Below are 18,452 nucleotides of genomic sequence, written 5' to 3' on the forward strand. Positions count from 1 at the left end.
ATTAGTACATATGCTTATCAGTATATTTTAAAATCTTTTTAAAAAGGTTTATTTTTTTATTTTTAAAACTTTTTCTTAAGGTTTATTTATTTTTGAGAGAGAGTCAGAGCGCAAGCAGGGAAGGAGCAGAGAGAGAGGGAGACACTGAATCCGAAGAAGGCTCCAGGCTCTAAGATGTCAGCATAGAGCCCGATGTAGGGCTCGAACCCACAAACTGCAAGATCATGACCTGAGCTGAAGTTGGATGCTTAACCGACTGAGCCACCCAGGCACCCCAACATTTATTTATTTTTGAAAAAGAGAGCACGTGTGCATGGCACAGACGGAGATAGAGAATCCCAAGCAGGCTCCATGCTGACAGCGCAGGGCACCCATGTGGGGCTCCATGTCAGGAACCATACAATCATGACCTTAGTTGGGTGCTTAACTGACTGAGCCACCCAAGTGGCTCCTCAGTATATTTTAAGCTTACATTTTTTCCCTGCACACTCAAGTCTCCATTCCTGTCATTTTCAGTCAGTCCATCTTTTTCCACCTTTCGAGAATCCAGGAATCTTTACAGAAATAACTTGTTTCCCCATAAGTCACAAGAGTAGGAGAAAGATAGTGAAGAGACCCTAACTTCTATGCCATCAAAAGGCATTAAATAAGCATAAATTTTTCAAGAGGTGCCAACACTCGTCAGGAAGAAGAAAAAAGTACGATGAAGGCTTTTGAGCAGCTTTTTATTACTTTATAATTCTGTGTAAGAATACTATCTTATAAGCCAATTGTAACATTATCCAGAACACAACATTTACATACTGTGAGAAATATTCTTTACGACACCTTCAGAAACAACTGCTACAAATTTACAACTCCTATTCGAAACCTGTTTGACCTGATATAGTTCAGAATTCAGAACTTTTATTAGAAAGGTGTGTCTGTCATATATTTTGCGACACCTTCAGCAAGGGCTGGAGCTGCACCATAATCACACACATTAACAGTTCTGTAGGAAATTTAGGAATATTCAAACCAAGTGAATATTCAGTTATACATAGCTTCAGTTCCATTCACTTCAGATTTAACTACCAGGGAGTTAGGAAAGACAGATAAAGGATTGAGACCTGCATTGATATGTCAATTAGAAACCCAGTTCTTTATATTGGATATTTAGTTCAGAGCCAGGGTAAAAGATCGGTCTTTGCTTCCACACAAATGAAACAGTGTATTTAAAATGAAAATTCGAACAGTATATTTTGTTTCAGGAGGTAAATGTAAAATAGACTGGCCTGTTTAACGAAGTTAATCACATCGTGATCTTCTTGAACTCGTCTAGCTCCATTTTGGTTGAAAACTCTATTTTTTGGCGCAATAGTTAAAAAAAACATCAGATCAACCCCAAGCTTGCAGGGTAAGCATCCCTTGGGGCTTCACCGACCTTGGGCATCATGAAGAATTGTAGACGGGTAGGGGAAGCCAGGGATGCTGCAGAGTGCTTGAAGCATTATCTTCGCCGGGCAAACTTCAGTCTCAGTGGATAGAAAAAGAGATTAAGCAGATATCTGTGTGGTCACTACTCTCTTGCCAAGACACAGGGTGAACAAGATTCCTTTAAAAAGCAATGGTATAAATTATTGCTTGAAGGTTGCAAAAAGAGTCGCACTGGTAAGGGGAAGGAGTGGCTGGCAAGACAGAGCTGGGGCTAGAAGAGGCAGGTAAACAGGGCGCCGAGTCTTGCACAAACTGGACCAAGATGAGTCTGAGGCATCAGTTACTACGCCCGTCCCAGGGTTGTGTACCTGCGTAGGCGGAGGGCTGCCTGCCGGAGTCTCCCGCTGTATCCCTGGCCCGGGCGCTGGGCTCCACCTGCTGAAAGCAGTCAACCGCTGTCCAGCAGGGCTGGGGCCTTTTCTCTCGCGTCGGGGAAGCCCCTCCCAGCCCCGCAGCCTGGAACCCAGCCTCCGGCAGAGGACGCCCGAGTGAGATTGGGCTGGATCCTATCAGAGCGCAGGCCCGGCTCGTCCCAGGCTTCAAGTACGGGGCGGGACCCTCGCGGCTTTCCATCCAATCTTCGTTCGCCGGTGCCTGCGGGGCGGGACCCTCGCGGCTTTCCGTTTAATTCCTGCTCCTCGGGGGCCGCGGGGGAGCGGGCCAGCGCGGCTGTGGGCCGCGGCCGAGGAGGTGAAGGGCAAGCGGTGAGGACCAGTAGGCCCGATGGGGCAGCGCTCCCTCTTTCCCCCAGCCCGTGGAGATGGTGGGGAAAAGCTAAGTTGCGTAGAACAGAGTTCCATAGCGTAGAACGGCGGAAGTGCCCGGACTCGGCGGGAGTGTCGTGTAGTCAGCTCGTCTGCCGCGGTCGTAGACGTACCCCCGAGGTTGGGCCGCCGGGCGGTGCCGTAGCGCTGCTTATTTGGATTTCTCTCACTTGGTGGCCTCTTGAGTGTGCGGAGCAACTTTTGGTGTGGTGGGAGAAGTCTGAGCTCTCCTCGCTCTGCACTTCTGTATCTACAGCCAAGCTTTAAGCTTGTCGCCCTGCGTCTGGGCGGGGGCCCCAGATACCGGGCACCGGGAGCACTTTGTCTCTTGAGTGTGGTTGTCCAAACCCTGGTGAATCCCGTAACAATTGTTCGCCAGCTGTCTGGTAGATGGACTCTTTTGAGTGCGTGCTCTGATTCCCAACAGTTTTAAGTCTTAGGGCTTCATAGTCTGCAGATTTCTTGTCTTCCGTTTCTTAAGCCAGTTTTTGGTAAAAATTTCCATGTCCCCCCACCCCCCGCCCCCGGCGGTTGTCACGCTAGTTTCTTGCTTCCCACAGTCACCAGCCTAGTTCAAACCCCTGCGTTCTCAAACAGGATGGTTGCAGCGGCCTCCTGGAAGTCCTAAACAGTTCATCTTGGTGTACCGGTATGTGACAATTTATTTTTTTACTTGCTGTTCCCGATTCTCTTTTCCAATCTGTGTTTACATTTTATTGCCCCAGGAAGCCATCCTGTAATTAAATCCAGTGTCATGATTTTTCTTAATGCTTATGTAGGTTCTTTTAGACTTCATCTTTGTAGTTGAACATTCAAAACAGTCCTTGCTGAAAAAATCTCCTAATTCATATTTTCACTGTGTACGTTTTGGTGAGTTAAGACCATATAGGTATGGGATTGGTAGTCTTGGTATCATTTTTCTAGCGTCCATTAAGTACTAAGGGAGGTAGGTATACAGAGAATAGCTTATCTTTTCTACGTATGTGTATTAGATTCTTATTGCTGCCCTAACAATTTACCATAAACTTAGTTAAAAAAACAAAACAAAACCACACAAAATCACAAAGTGGTTATCTCACAGCTTCTGTAGGTCTGAAGTCCGGGTAGTTTCAGCTGGGTACTCTGCTTAGCACCTCACAAAGCTGAAATAAAGGTTTCTGTAGTCCTGGGCTCTGGTCTGGAGGCCCTGAGGAAGAATCCACCTCTAGGCTAAGTGAAGGTGCAGAATTTATTTTCTTGCAGGTGTCGTAGGGCCGAGGGCCTGATTTCCTTCCTAGGCTCCAGCTGGGGGCTTTGTCAGTTCCATAAGACCACCTGTATGTTCATTGCCAGACAGCACCTTCAATCCTTTTCATGCTTTTAATCCCCCTGACTCATCTACAGCCAACTGCTGGAGTAAGCTTTCTGCTCTTGAGGGCTCAAATGATTAGACCCACCTGGATAATCTAAGGTCACCTGTGCTGTGTAAGACAACGTGATCACAGTCATGGAAGTGATGATCTCATTATATTCACAGGTTCTGGAGAGTGTAGGGGTGAAATCATGGGAGCCATTCCTAGAAATTCTGCCTAGCATAACATGGTTGTCTCAACTAGATTGCTTTATTTTTACTTTTTTAATTTGTTTTATTTTTTTAAACACTTTTTAAAATGTTTATTTATTCTTTGAGAGAGAGAGAGAGAGAGAGAGAGACAGCACATAAGCAGGAGAGGGGCAGAGAGACAAGAGACACAGAATCTGAAGAAGACTCCAGGCTCTGAGCTGTCAGCACAGACCCCGACACGGGGCTCGAACTCACGAACAGGCAGATCATGCCCTGAGCTAAAGTCGGACGCTTAACCGACTGAGCCACTCAGGTGCCCCAGATTGCTTTATTTTTATGATGTGTGTTTTTTTGTTTTTTATTTTAAGTTTATTTAGAGATTGCGTGCCAGCAAGGGAGGGGAAGAGAGAGAGAAAGAGAGAATATCCTAAGCAGATTTCTTGGTGTCTATGCAGAGCCCAACACGGGGCTTGAACCCACGAATTGTGAGACCATGATCTGAGCCGAAATCAAGAATCGGACTCTTAACCGACTGAGCCACCTAGGCGCCCCTGTGACGTGTTTTTGCAGTCATTTAAAAATCCTGGAGGCACCTGGCTGGCTCTGTAGAGCATCTGACTCTTGATCCTAGAGTTGCAAGTTCAAGCCCCAATTGGGTATGGAGCCTATTTAAGAATGATAATAAAAATAAATAAAACAATCCTAACAACAACTCTTTCTGATTGTATGATTATCCTCTCTACAGATAAGGGAATTTGGTTCAAGTCAGTTGCCCGGAGGCTCATGACTAGAAAGTGGTAGAGTTGGCATATGGACCCATCCCTACATTTCCGTTAAGTCTAAAGCTAATGTTGTGGATGGTCAAAATAAAGTGCAAAGTCATTAGATAGCAAGAAGCTATTAAATGGGAGGTCTTTGTTGTACCTTACTTCTGGATTATATCTTTTTATTAGTGCTGTAGGTTGAACTGTTTTATCCTAACAAAGCTCGATGACATGAATGACAGTGTGTTCCCATATATCTAGAGGGTGGAGGATAGGGGTAATAGGAAGATTCTGACAACCTCAATACATGGTGTCTGTAAGCAGTTGAGGTGTCTGTAAGCAGTTGAGGTGTCTGTAAGCAGTTGAGGTGTCTGTAAGCAGTTGAGGTGTCTGTAAGCAGTTGAGGTGTCTGTAAGCAGTTGAGGTGTCTGTAAGGTGCTGCTTCCATTGGTCATACCTGTTAGTGAGGAGAGAAAGCACAGGGAGAACACATGTAGTTAGTCCTTTATAGGGGCATGACCTGGAGGTGACACATTACAAAGTCATACTGAGCTCCAAGGCAGGGTAGGAGATAAAGCTGTGTGGCTTTATACCCAGTTGAAAGTCAGGATTCTGTTAAGAAAAAAAAAAAAAAGGAAACAGTTAATATTGGCTGATAACAGTCTCTGCCACACCCTTGCTTTTGATAATGTTTTATTCTTTTTTTTTTTAATTTTTTTTCAACGTTTTTTATTTATTTTTGGGACAGAGAGAGACAGAGACAGAGCATGAACGGGGGAGGGGCAGAGAGAGAGGGAGACACAGAATCGGAAACAGGCTCCAGGCTCCGAGCCATCAGCCCAGAGCCTGACGCGGGGCTCGAATTCACGGACCTCGAGATCGTGACCTGGCTGAAGTCGGACGCTTAACCGACTGCGCCACCTGGGCGCCCCGATAATGTTTTATTCTTTAACCTATGAGTGGAATATTTTATTTGGTTTGCTATCAGTTTTAATTTAAAAAGATTTGAAAGCACAGATACTTCTTAAGCTTCCTTGATTTCTCAGTTGCTATTAAAGACTTTGAGAAACTTAGTTTTCCTTTTAACATTTGTATACTTCATTCACATTTTGGGTTAGTTTCATTTCTCTGATGAAAATTAATTGTTCAAGATTGCTGGGGATACTTGAAGTCATTCTGGGTAGGCTTCAAACCATCTGCATGCGGTTACAACAGCTTGTGGTATGATTGATGAATTCTGTAATATTCTACAAGTCCACAACTGGATGAATCTTCTGCTTTTCATACTAAGCTCTTGGGAGTGCTCACCTTCCACCCAGCATAACTTGCTACACATCTGAATTCTCCCTACCCATTTAGAGTTCCTGTGGGTTCTCTTACCCGCTCTCTAGTAGCTTTTGTTTAAGGGGAAGATTGGAATCAAACAGATCTTGACCTTACTAGAGTTGGTAAATTGTCTTTTGAGTTTTGTTTTCTTGGTATGTAAAATGTCAGTGAATGCCAAAAGGCAGAGATAATAGGAAGATTAGATAAGGTCTTCTATGATACCGTAGTACTTGGCAAATAGTAGGTACCGACTCTGAGCTCCAGCTCTTGGAATCGACATGTTTTTTTGTTTTTGTTTTTTTTGTTTTTTAATTGATTTTCTCACTCTGACAAGTTTATGACTTCTGTAAGGACTAGAACAAAGTTCTGGATATACTGTGGTCTCTAGATAATGGTTTATTGCATTGGAACTAGCATATATAAGTATTTATGAGATGGAAATTGTGAGGGCTTTTTTCTTTAGTTTTCCTGTTGTGATTGCATCATGGAAAATCAATTGGCTAAATCAACTGAAGAACGAACATTTCAATACCAGGATTCTCTTCCATGTCTGCCTGTTCCTTCACTTGAAGAATCATTAAAAAAATATCTTGAATCAGGTATGTATGTTTATAATATTTTCGTATGTATTATATTATTAGTAATGTAGGAAACTATGAAATTAACTAGAAGTTGATGAGGGTGTAATTGTTTTTTCCTTGAGACTCATGGTAATGTATCCTTAAAATGTGCAGAACTTTTTTGTCTTTATTTCTCAAGTTACTTTTTCCATAGTTTGAAAAGCCAGATAGTATTTTTAGGTTTATAATAAAAAGTAGCAGGCCTCTGCCTCATTCTCTACTCCCACCCCCAAATCCCACTCCCTCAGGCAAGCATTTTCAAATATTTTCTCAGTTTTTTGATATTGTTTATCTCCAGATATCTTTTATCTCCAGATTTAAAGTAACATTTTTATACTACTATTTTTTTTTTTTTTTAGTTATTATAAATTTGTTGGTAAAAAGATGTGGATTTAGCTCTTTAACACCTTTTACCTTTCCACTCTTCATGCTCAGCATATATGCAATCCAACATATCCACATTTTCCTTTTCATTCTCTCAATATAGTTGTACAGAATCACCATTTGGGATTAAATGATTAAATTAGTATTCACTTGATTGAACTCCAGGTTTTACCTCATTTAAATCAGTATGTACCTGTGTTACTTTACCTGATCATTTAGGGTTTATGATTATGCAGTTAATCACACTGTGCTTTGGTTACCTTTTTGCTGGTTTTTTGTTTTATTTTGCCTCATTTTTCATTTGCTTACTTTGTATCCTTAACTAATTCACTCCCAAACACTTCAATACACTGAAAACCCTTATGTACATTATATATAATACATATATGTGTATGTACCTATACATATATTAAACACATAAGCAATTCTCTGAGTTTCATTTCTTGGAGACATCCCTCCTAGGGCCCTCTGCCCTCTTCCTTCAGTCAGCATACTTTTCTTAAGTTGGCTGATAGCTGTTCTCTGGGGACTTTCTTTTCCCCATTATCCTAGCAGTTTGCTTCACCTCTCCCTCCTTTATTGGATTCTCTGGTTCCTGTCTTTATTTTTCTTCCTCTTTTCACTTATATTTGTGAAGTATATCTTTAGTAGCTACTTGAGAAAAGAATTTCTGGGAAAAAAAGAATGTGAGACCTAAAAATTTATTCTACCCTCATATCTGATTGTTTGGCTGAATATAGAATATTCTGGGTTGGAAATGATTTTTCTTAGGAGTTTCGAAGGTACTGTCTGTTCTCTTGAGAGATTTTTTTTTTTTTTTTTTTTTTACTGAACTTTAACATTTATTTATTTATTTATTTATTTTTTATATATATATGAAATTTATTGACAAATTGGTTTCCATACAACACCCAGTGCTCATCCCAAAAGGTGCCCTCTTCAATACCCATCACCCACCCTCCCCTCCCTCCCACCCCCCATCAACCCTCAGTTTGTTCTCAGTTTTTAACAGTCTCTTATGCTTTGGCTCTCTCCCACTCTAACCTCTTTTTTTTTTTTTTTTCTTTTTTCCTTCCCCTTCCCCATGGGTTCCCGTTAAGTATCTCAGGATCCACATAAGAGTGAAACCATATGGTATCTGTCTTTCTCTGTATGGCTTATTTCACTTAGCATTACACTCTCCAGTTCCATCCATGTTGCTACAAAAGGCCATATTTCATTTTTTCTCATTGCCACGTAGTATTCCATTGTGTATATATACCACAATTTCTTTATCCATTCATCAGTTGATGGACATTTAGGCTCTTTCCATAATTTGGCTATTGTTGAGAGTGCTGCTATGAACATTGGGGTACAAGTGCCCCTATGCATCAGTACTCCTGTATCCCTTGGATAAATTCCTAGTAGTGCTATTGCTGGGTCATAGGGTAGGTCTATTTTTAATTTTCTGAGGAACCTCCACACTGCTTTCCAGAGCGGCTGCACCAATTTGCATTCCCACCAACAGTGCAAGAGGGTTCCCGTTTCTCCACATCCTCTCCAGCACCTATAGTCTCCTGATTTGTTCATTTTGGCCACTCTGACTGGCGTGAGGTGATACCTGAGTGTGGTTTTGATTTGTATTTCCCTGATAAGGAGCGACGCTGAGCATCTTTTCATGTGCCTGTTGGCCATCTGGATGTCTTCTTTAGAGAAGTGTCTATTCATGTTTTCTGCCCATTTCTTCACTGGGTTATTTGTTTTTCGGGTGTGGAGTTTGGTGAGCTCTTTATAGATTTTAGATACTAGCCCTTTGTCCGATATGTCATTTGCAAATATCTTTTCCCATTCCGTTGGTTGCCTTTTAGTTTTGTTGGTTGTTTCCTTTGCAGTGCAGAAGCTTTTTATCTTCATAAGGTCCCAGTAATTCACTTTTGCTTTTAATTCCCTTGCCTTTGGGGATGTGTCAAGTAAGAGATTGCTACGGCTGAGGTCAGAGAGGTCTTTTCCTGCTTTCTCCTCTAAGGTTCTGATGGTTTCCTGTCTCACATTTAGGTCCTTTATCCATTTTGAGTTTATTTTTGTAAATGGTGTGAGAAAGTGGTCTAGTTTCAACCTTCTGCATGTTGCTGTCCAGTTCTCCCAGCACCATTTGTTAAAGAGGCTGTCTTTTTTCCATTGGATGTTCTTTCCTGCTTTGTCAAAGATGAGTTGGCCATACGTTTGTGGGTCTGGTTCTGGGGTTTCTATTCTATTCCATTGGTCCATGTGTCTGTTTTTGTGCCAATACCATGCTGTCTTGAGGATTACAGCTTTGTAGTAGAGGCTAAAGTCTGGGATTGTGATGCCTCCTGCTTTGGTCTTCTTCTTCAAAATTCCTTTGGCTATTCGGGGCCTTTTGTGGTTCCATATGAATTTTAGGATTGCTTGTTCTAATTTCGAGAAGAATGCTGGTGCAATTTTGATTGGGATTGCATTGAATGTGTAGATAGCTTTGGGTAGTATTGACATTTTGACAATATTTATTTTTCCAATCCATGAGCAGGGAATGTCTTTCCATTTCTTTAAATCTTCTTCAATTACCTTCATAAGCTTTCTATAGTTTTCAGCATACAGATCCTTTACATCTTTGGTTAGATTTATTCCTAGGTATTTTATGCTTCTTGGTGCAATTGTGAATGGGATCAGTTTCTTTATTTGTCTTTCTGTTGCTTCATTGTTAGTGTATAAGAATGCAACTGATTTCTGTACATTGATTTTGTATCCTGCAACTTTGCTGAATTCATGTATCAGTTCTAGCAGACTTTTGGTGGAGTCTATCGGATTTTCCATGTATAATACCATGTCATCTGCAAAAAGCGAAAGCTTGACTTCATCTTTGCCAATTTTGATGCCTTTGATTTCCTTTTGTTGTCTGATTGCTGATGCTAGAACTTCCAGCACTATGTTAAACAACAGCGGTGAGAGCGGGCATCCCTGTCGTGTTCCTGATCTCAGGGAAAAAGCTCTCAGTTTTTCCCCGTTGAGGATGATGTTAGCTGTGGGCTTTTCATAAATGGCTTTTATGATCTTTAAGTATGTTCCTTCTATCCCGACTTTCTCCAGGGTTTTTATTAAGAAAGGGTGCTGGATTTTGTCAAAGGCCTTTTCTGCATCGATTGACAGGATCATATGGTTCTTCTCTTTTTTTTTTGTTAATGTGATGTATCACGTTGATTGATTTGCGAATGTTGAACCAGCCCTGCATCCCAGGAATGAATCCCACTTGATCATGGTGGATAATTCTTTTTATATGCTGTTGAATTCTATTTGCTAGTATCTTATTGAGAATTTTTGCATCCATATTCATCAGGGATATTGGCCTGTAGTTCTCTTTTTTTACTGGGTCTCTGTCTGGTTTAGGAATCAAAGTAATACTGGCTTCATAGAAGGAGTCTGGAAGTTTTCCTTCCCTTTCTATTTCTTGGAATAGCTTGAGAAGGATAGGTATTATCTCTGCTTTAAACGTCTGGTAGAACTCCCCTGGGAAGCCATCTGGTCCTGGACTCTTATTTGTTGGGAGATTTTTGATAACCGATTCAATTTCTTCGCTGGATATGGGTCTGTTCAAGCTTTCTATTTCCTCCTGATTGAGTTTTGGAAGAGTGTGGGTGTTCAGGAATTTGTCCATTTCTTCCAGGTTGTCCAATTTGTTGGCATATAATTTTTCATAGTATTCCCTGATAATTGTTTGTATCTCTGAGGGATTGGTTGTAATAATTCCATTTTCATTCATGATTTTATCTATTTGGGTCATCTCCCTTTTCTTTTTGAGAAGCCTGGCTAGAGGTTTGTCAGTTTTGTTTATTTTTTCAAAAAACCAACTCTTGGTTTCGTTGATCTGCTCTACAGTTTTTTTAGATTCTATATTGTTTATTTCTGCTCTGATCTTTATTATTTCTCTTCTTCTGCTGGGTTTAGGCTGCCTTTGCTGTTCTGCTTCTATTTCCTTTAGGTGTGCTGTTAGATTTTGTATTTGGGATTTTTCTTGTTTCTTGAGATAGGCCTGGGTTGCAATGTATTTTCCTCTCAGGACTGCCTTCGCTGCGTCCCAAAGCGTTTGGATTGTTGTATTTTCATTTTCGTTTGTTTCCATATATTTTTTGATTTCTTCTCTAATTGCCTGGTTGACCCACTCATTCGTTAGTAGGGTGTTCTTTAACCTCCATGCTTTTGGAGGCTTTCCAGACTTTTTCCTGTGGTTGATTTCAAGCTTCATAGCATTGTGGTCTGAAAGTATGCATGGTATAATTTCAATTCTTGTAAACTTATGAAGGGCTGTTTTGTGACCCAGTATATGATCTATCTTGGAGAATGTTCCATGTGCACTCGAGAAGAAAGTATATTCTGTTGCTTTGGGATGCAGAGTTCTAAATATATCTGTCAAGTCCTTCTGATCCAATGTCTCATTCAGGGCCCTTGTTTCTTTATTGACCGTGTGTCTAGATGATCTATCCATTTCTGTAAGTGGGGTGTTAAAGTCCCCAGCAATTACCACATTCTTATCAATAAGGTTGCTTCTGTTTATGAGTAATTGTTTTATATATTTGGGGGCTCCGGTATTCGGCGCATGGACATTTATAATTGTTAGCTCTTCCTGATGGATAGACCCTGTAACTATTGTATAATGTCCTTCTTCATCTCTTGTTACAGCCTTTAATTTAAAGTCTAGTTTGTCTGATATAAGTATGGCTACTCCAGCTTTCTTTTGGCTTCCAGTAGCATGATAAATAGTTCTCCATCCCCTCACTCTCAATCTAAAGGTGTCCTCAGGTCTAAAATGAGTCTCTTGTAGACAGCAAATAGATGGGTCTTGTTTTTTTATCCATTCTGATACCCTATGTCTTTTGGTTGGCGCATTTAATCCGTTTACATTCAGTGTTATTATAGAAAGATACGGGTTTAGAGTCATTGTGATGTCTGTATGTTTTATCCTTGTAGTGATGTCTCTGGTACTTTGTCTCACAGGGTCCCCCTTAGGATCTCTTGTAGGGCTGGTTTAGTGGTGACAAATTCCTTCAGTTTTTGTTTGTTTGGGAAGACCTTTATCTCTCCTTCTATTCTAAATGACAGACTTGCTGGATAAAGGATTCTCGGCTGCATATTTTTTCTGTCTAGCACACTGAAAATCTCGTGCCAGTTCTTTCTGGCCTGCCAAGTTTCAAAAGAGAGATCCGTCACGAGTCTTATAGGTGTCCCTTTATATGTGAGGGCACGTTTACCCCTTGCTGCTTTCAGAATTTTCTCTTTATCCTTGTATTTTGCCAGTTTCACTATGATATGTCGTGCAGAAGATCGATTCAAGTTACGTCTGAAGGGAGTTCTCTGTGCCTCTTGGATTTCAATGCCTTTTTCCTTCCCCAGTTCAGGGAAGTTCTCAGCTATTATTTCTTCAAGTATCCCTTCAGCACCTTTCCCTCTCTCTTCCTCCTCTGGGATACCAATTATGCGTATATTATTTCTTTTTAGTGTATCACTTAGTTCTCTAATTTTCCCCTCATACTCCTGGATTTTTTTATCTCTCTTTTTCTCAGCTTCCTCTTTTTCCATAACTTTATCTTCTAGTTCACCTATTCTCTCCTCTGCCTCTTCCATCCGAGCCGTGGTGGTTTGCATTTTGTTTTGCATTTCCTTTAAAGCGTTTTTCAGCTCCTCGTGACTGTTCCTTAGTCCCTTGATCTCTGTAGCAAGAGATTCTCTGCTGTCCTGTATACTGTTTTCCAGCCCAGCGATTAATTTTATGACTATTATTCTAAATTCACTTTCTGTTATATTATTTAAATCCTTTTTGATCAGCTCATTAGCTGTTGTTATTTCCTGGAGATTCTTCTGAGGGGAATTCTTCCGCTTGGTCATTTTGGATAGTCCCTGGTGTGGTGAGGACCTGCAGGGCACTTCCCCTGTGCTGTGGTGTATAACTGGAGTTGGTGGGCGGGGCCGCAGTCAGTCCTGATGTCTGCCCCCAGCCCACCGCTGGGGCCACAGTCAGACTGGTGTGTGCCTTCTCTTCCCCTCTCCTAGGGGCGGGATTCCCTGTGGGGTGGTGTGGCCCGTCTGGGCTACTTGCACACTGCCAGGCTTGTGGTGCTGTCGATCTGGCGTATTAGCTGGGGTGGGTAGGCAAGGTGCACGGCGGCAGGGGGGGCAGGCTTAGCTCGCTTCTCCTTAGGTGATCCACTTCAGGAGGGGCCCTGTGGCAGCCGGAGGGAGTCAGATCCGCTGCCGGAGGTTTGGCTCCGCAGAAGCACAGAGTTGGGTGTTTGCACGGAGCGAGCAATTTCCCTGGCCGGAACCGGTTCCCTTTGGGATTTTGGCTGGGGGATGGGCGGGGGAGATGGCGCTGGCGAGCGCCTTTGTTCCCTGCCAAACTGAGCTCTGTCGTCCGGGGGCTCCGCAGCTCACCCTCCCTTTGTCCTCCAGCCTTCCCGCTTTCCGAGCAGAGCTGTTAACTTATGACCTCCCAGACGCTAAGTCGCACTTGCTGTCGGAACACAGTCCGTCAGGCCCCTCCGCTTTTGCAAGCCGGACTCGGGGGCTCTGCTTGGCCGGCGAGCCGCCCCTCCGCCCCGGCTCCCTCCCGCCAGTCCGTGGAGCGCGCACCGCCTCGCTGCCCTTCCTACCCTCTTCCGTGGGCCTCTCGTCTGCACTTGGGTCCGGTGACTCCGTTCTGCTCTCTCTTGAGAGGTTTAATGCCATTTCGTTTGATCCTTCATATGTGGCTTTTTACTTTACAGATGTGTTTGGAAACCTTTTTATCCCTACCATTTTGATTGTTTCCATGTCCCTTAGTGTGTAGATTTTTTTTCTCTCATTTATTTCTCTGAATACACAGTAGGTTCTTTTAAGTTGAAAAATTCAAGTTACTCAGTTCGAGGAAATTTGAAAAATACTGTTTCTTGAATAGTTTTCTCCTTTGTTTTCCCTCTCTTTCTGGAATTCCTAGTAATTGGATCTGGGGCATCCTGGACTAAGCTTTTAATTAAAAAATGATTTCCCTTATTATTAGTGCCTTTCCCTTCCTGGGAATGGGTCTGTTTATTGTTTGGGACCACCAATCCTATTTTTGCTTATTCTGCCTTTGACTGTCATGTGAAAGGCTTTCCTCAAATATCAGGAAATCTGTAGTCTTCATATTTTAGAGTTAGACCCTAAAAAGCCGATTGAAAGCTCTATATGTGTGGGTAGGGATTTGGTGACCAGTGGGCCTTCTAGTGACTCTTTTTGCAGAGATCTAGCAGTTCCATTGGGACCATGCCCAGATCTAAGTAATAATTTTTCTTGGACTGATCTGTTTCCCCAAAGAGTCCTCTTTTGTTTCGAAGGCATGAGCCTGATTTCTAGTGTTTTGGGAACTAAGTAGGGGAAGGAGGCTGGAGGGGTCATTGTTCTGGGTGTACCCTTTCATCATAATCTCTTTTTTTCAATATGACTTAGAAGCCATGTATTCTGCTTGTCAATTTTTCCTAAGAATAAACCTCTAGATTTCTGCTGGCGTTGGTAGGAAGTTGCCTGGCTTTCTAGAATGGAGAAAGATCTACAGGAGACCTGTTTTCAGCCACTTTTTGCCCCCCCTTTTAAAGTCCATTTGCCTAGAATTCTCGAACTTTTCTGGGATTCTACTGCAGGAATTGACTTGCACCTTGTATCTTCCTCCCTTCCGCTGTCTAGGCTTTAGACAGGCTTTCTCCATTCTACAAAGTCCCCATTTTCTCATGTGTTTTCTAATTTGTAAAATGTTAGCTTAACTGGTCTCCTGTCCTCTCCTTCCATATTCTTGGTCCTTATAGGTTTTTGCCTTTTTAATTACTGTGATTTTACTGAATTCTAGGAGGTTTGGAGATAAATATATGCATTTGGTTCACTTTCTTGAACTGAAAGCCCTTGATCTTTAAATTTCTTCTTTTCTCTTTTTCCTCAGGTACTTTTATCTGGGAATTCAAGTTTCTTTTGTAAAAATTTTAATGATTATTCACTGTTTTTGATTATACATTTCACTTGGACTGTTTCTAAATACAGCTGTTTAAATTGACTTTAAGATAGTACTTGGAAGAGACAGAATCATAAAAAAGGAAGATATTAATGTCCTTTGATTGCTAATTTGCTTTTCTCGGTAGCACATTTTCAGAACAATTGGTTTTCATTTTCATGGACTAAAATCCTGTATTTGTTTTTGTTTTGTTTGTGTGTGTACACACAGTTTGGAACAGTTTGGAAGGAAACTGTTTTTGGCTCTGGCTCTGGGCTGGAGGCAGGGTTTACACTTAAATTTACGTACATATTGCACTTACATACATGATGTTCAAGGCTCTGCTTGAACATTAGTGGAAAGAAATTTTAATTTCTCTTATTCATGGCTATACAGGATTAACTTTTCTGTTGGACTAATAGCTAGATGATAGTTCTATCTTTATCTTTTTAATTCTCATCATCCAGAATAATTTTAAAATAATTTTTCAGAAAAAGGTTATCAGAATACCCAGTATCCACTCTTTTATTTTTCACCTCGTTTTGCATTGTTGCTTTTCAGCTATTTTTATGTTGTAAACTCTGGCATAATTTATTGGACTGCTGTGATAATTAATGTATTTATAATTGTTTTACATAATTAAGTCTCAAGATTTATGTAATAATGTGAGTTTATGGTACTTGATGTCTAAGTATTTTAATGCATATTTTATCTTTATAGTAAAGCCATTTGCAAATAAAGAAGAATATAAAAAAACTGAAGAAATTGTCCAAAAATTTCAAGATGGTATTGGAAGAAAATTGCACCAGAAATTACTTGAAAGGGCAAAAGGAAAAAGAAATTGGGTATTTGTGTTATTGTACTTATAATTAGAAAATTGATGATGCTTGAATGAAAAATAAAAATGTTTTATTTAAATAGCTTTCAATTTAAAATTATTAGTGTAAATATCCTTGCAGTCATTGTTGTTGTAATCATCCAGAAGAATGAGGGAATTGTTTAACTCTAGGGAGTTTTAAGTGTTGTGTGTGAACTTTTCTTTTACCACATAGAGAACTTGTTAAAATGCAGACTTCCTGGGACCAGTGATTCTGATTCAGTATCTCTGGAATGGCCCAGAAGTCCTTATTTTAACTTTCCATGTGGTCCTGGTGGAGGTGATCTGCAGACCCTGCTTTGAGAGAAACATTTTGTTCAGGTAATCCTAGCCTGAAAAAAATAGACATGCCACATAGGTGGCATACAAATACTTAAACATTGTATGGGAGAGAAAGGGCCATTACAAAGTTGGAGTGGAGAATGGTTTTGAGTATTATATGTTGGAATTAGATAGATTGAGGGGGAGATGTTGATACAGTCATTACTGAGGCAGTGCATAATTTTCTTTAAGGAATCTTGGGCTTCTTCAGCTTAACTACTCTACTTCTGTAGTGTGAACCAGAGGTTAGGTTTTCGTAATTTAAAAAAATTGCCAGGGTGCCTGGGTGGTTCAGTCGGTTAAGCTTCTGGCTTTGGCTCAGGTCGTGATCTCGCAGTTTGTGGATTTGAGCCCTGTATTGGGCTTTGTGCTGACAGCTGAGAACCTGGAGCCTGCTTCAAATTCTGTGGCTCTCTCTCTTTCTGCCCCTCAATGACTCGTGCTCTCTCTCTCATAAACATTAAAAAAAAAATTGCCTTAATCTAGAAATAATGATTGTAACTGTATTTAAGCTTTAGAAATAAAAAGCAAGTTGATCTTTCCATTAGTCATTGATAACTATGAAGGAGTAATAGAATTTTATACTTTGAGATTTCTTTCTTCGCAGTCTTGAGACTTGAGCAATTTTAATTGAATCAGGGTAAGATAAGTCTGTATCCTTTTTGTTTACTTCCTTTTCTGAATGATTATAGTTTATAATATCCATTTCTTAAAAATAACTCCAGATAATTTGATGAGATCTGCATATCTGCCTGAAATTTAGTTGCATATTATAAAAGAAGGACACAGAAAGCACTGAAAATTCTAAATTAGTTTTATGTGTACTGAAAAGGTTTCATATTTCTGATGGAGCACTACAGTTTTTGCTTGGAAAAGGAAAATTGCAAATGTCTTACTAGTTGTTATAATTGAGGATTTGTTAAATATTTATTATACCCAAAGTACTCTGGGAAAACTCACCTAAGGACTTTGGGGTTCTGACTTCAGTATGATCTATCTGAAGGTGCCTTTTCAGTGCTTTCTTGTTGCCTGTTTTTGGTAATGTAATTATAATTAAGATCCTATAGTTCCAGAAGAAAGAAATGATCATAATACCATTTTTCAATATCTGTGATAATTTAGAACAAGAAAGTGTGTTTTTATTTTTTAATTTATCATTTTTTTAAAAAGAGCTTACTGAGGTAAAATTGACTTAAAGTCCATTGTCTGTGTACAGTTTGATGTGGGTAAGTAAATGTGTTTTTAAGTGTTAAAGAGTAAAGAGAAAAGAACAAATACAGCTTTTGTTTTTTTGGGTTTTTTTTGGCAGCAATTATACATTCAAGTATACCCAATTGCATTAGGCTGAAGTTCTTAATTTCTTTTAGCTGGAAGAATGGTGGCTGAATGTTGCCTATCTGGATGCTCGTTTACCGTCACAACTGAATGTCAATTTTGCTGGTCCTGCACCTTATATTGAACACTACTGGCCTCCAAAGGAAGGCACTCAGTTGGAAAGAGGAAGTATAAGTCTTTGGCATAACTTGAACTACTGGCAGCTATTAAGAAAGTAAGGACAGTTATGTGAATTTAGTAACCGGTTTACCTACAGTTTTAGGTGGCAAAATGTTGAGAAGCTGTATTTTAGTTATTCAAGGATACTATAGTTGTGACTACTTGTTTTACAAGTGTTATAAAGACTTGTTGACCAAAATACTTTTTTTTGTTTGTTTTAATAGGGAAAAAGTGCCTGTTCATAAAGTTGGAAATAATCCTCTAGATATGGATCAATTCCGAATGGTGTTTTCCACATGCAAGATTCCAGGGATTACTAGAGATTCAATTATGAATTATTTTAGGACTGGTAAGTAGAAAACATGGGTACTTTTTTGGTTAAGTCATTAGGATTTGGATAGTTGTGCTGTGGTTTCTACTGTGATGCTGTGGATGACTAATTGGAGGCTTTCTGTGAACCTTTTAGTTGTAAGTAATTTATGGGAATGGATTTTTTTTTTTTTTAATGCTTATTTATTTTGAGAGAGAGAGGGGCACAGAGGGAGGGGATAGAGAAAATCCCAAGCCGGCTTCTTGCTGCCAGCCCAGAGCTCGACATGGGGTGTGAACTCACCAATTGTGAGATCATGACCTGAGCTGAAATCAAGAGTTGGATGTTAAACCAACTGAGCCACCCAGATGCCCTGGGAATGGATTTTATAAAATGTCTTACATAGTTCTATATAAAAGCTGGTGCTTATGTTGCATCATTTGAGTATTTAAATTTTAAAGAACATTATCAATTAGAATATTAGGAAATCTGGAGCATATGATTTGGATCTTTCTGTCTCTACCCTCTTACTTGAATTTTCTTTTTGAGTGTTTGCTTATATATGGTTATTATGCCCCATTTCTCTGTG

The 18,452-nt window shown here is 40.4% G+C and overlaps 1 protein-coding gene across 3 annotated transcripts in view; it reads left to right on the forward strand.

The window, feature by feature from the left end:
- The first annotated feature begins 2,104 nt into the window (after window positions 1-2,104).
- CROT (carnitine O-octanoyltransferase) overlaps window positions 2,105-18,452 on the forward strand; it is a 55,242-nt gene continuing 38,894 nt past the window's right edge. Inside the window, exons 1-6 of one of the 3 annotated variants that reach the window (XM_030307876.1) lie at window positions 2,105-2,180; window positions 2,838-2,889; window positions 6,337-6,472; window positions 15,582-15,706; window positions 17,427-17,608; window positions 17,778-17,902. In XM_030307876.1, the coding sequence (XP_030163736.1) occupies window positions 6,358-6,472; window positions 15,582-15,706; window positions 17,427-17,608; window positions 17,778-17,902 (547 nt within the window). In that variant the 5' untranslated portion in view covers window positions 2,105-2,180; window positions 2,838-2,889; window positions 6,337-6,357. Of the gene's footprint in view, window positions 2,181-2,800; window positions 2,890-6,336; window positions 6,473-15,581; window positions 15,707-17,426; window positions 17,609-17,777; window positions 17,903-18,452 lie in introns of those variants that run through there. The other 2 variants (XM_030307875.1, XM_030307877.1) reach the window with 2 other exon arrangements.

The sequence above is a fragment of the Lynx canadensis genome, chromosome A2 (assembly GCF_007474595.2).
Source record: "Lynx canadensis isolate LIC74 chromosome A2, mLynCan4.pri.v2, whole genome shotgun sequence".
In the NCBI taxonomy this organism is placed as follows: Eukaryota; Metazoa; Chordata; class Mammalia; order Carnivora; family Felidae; genus Lynx; species Lynx canadensis.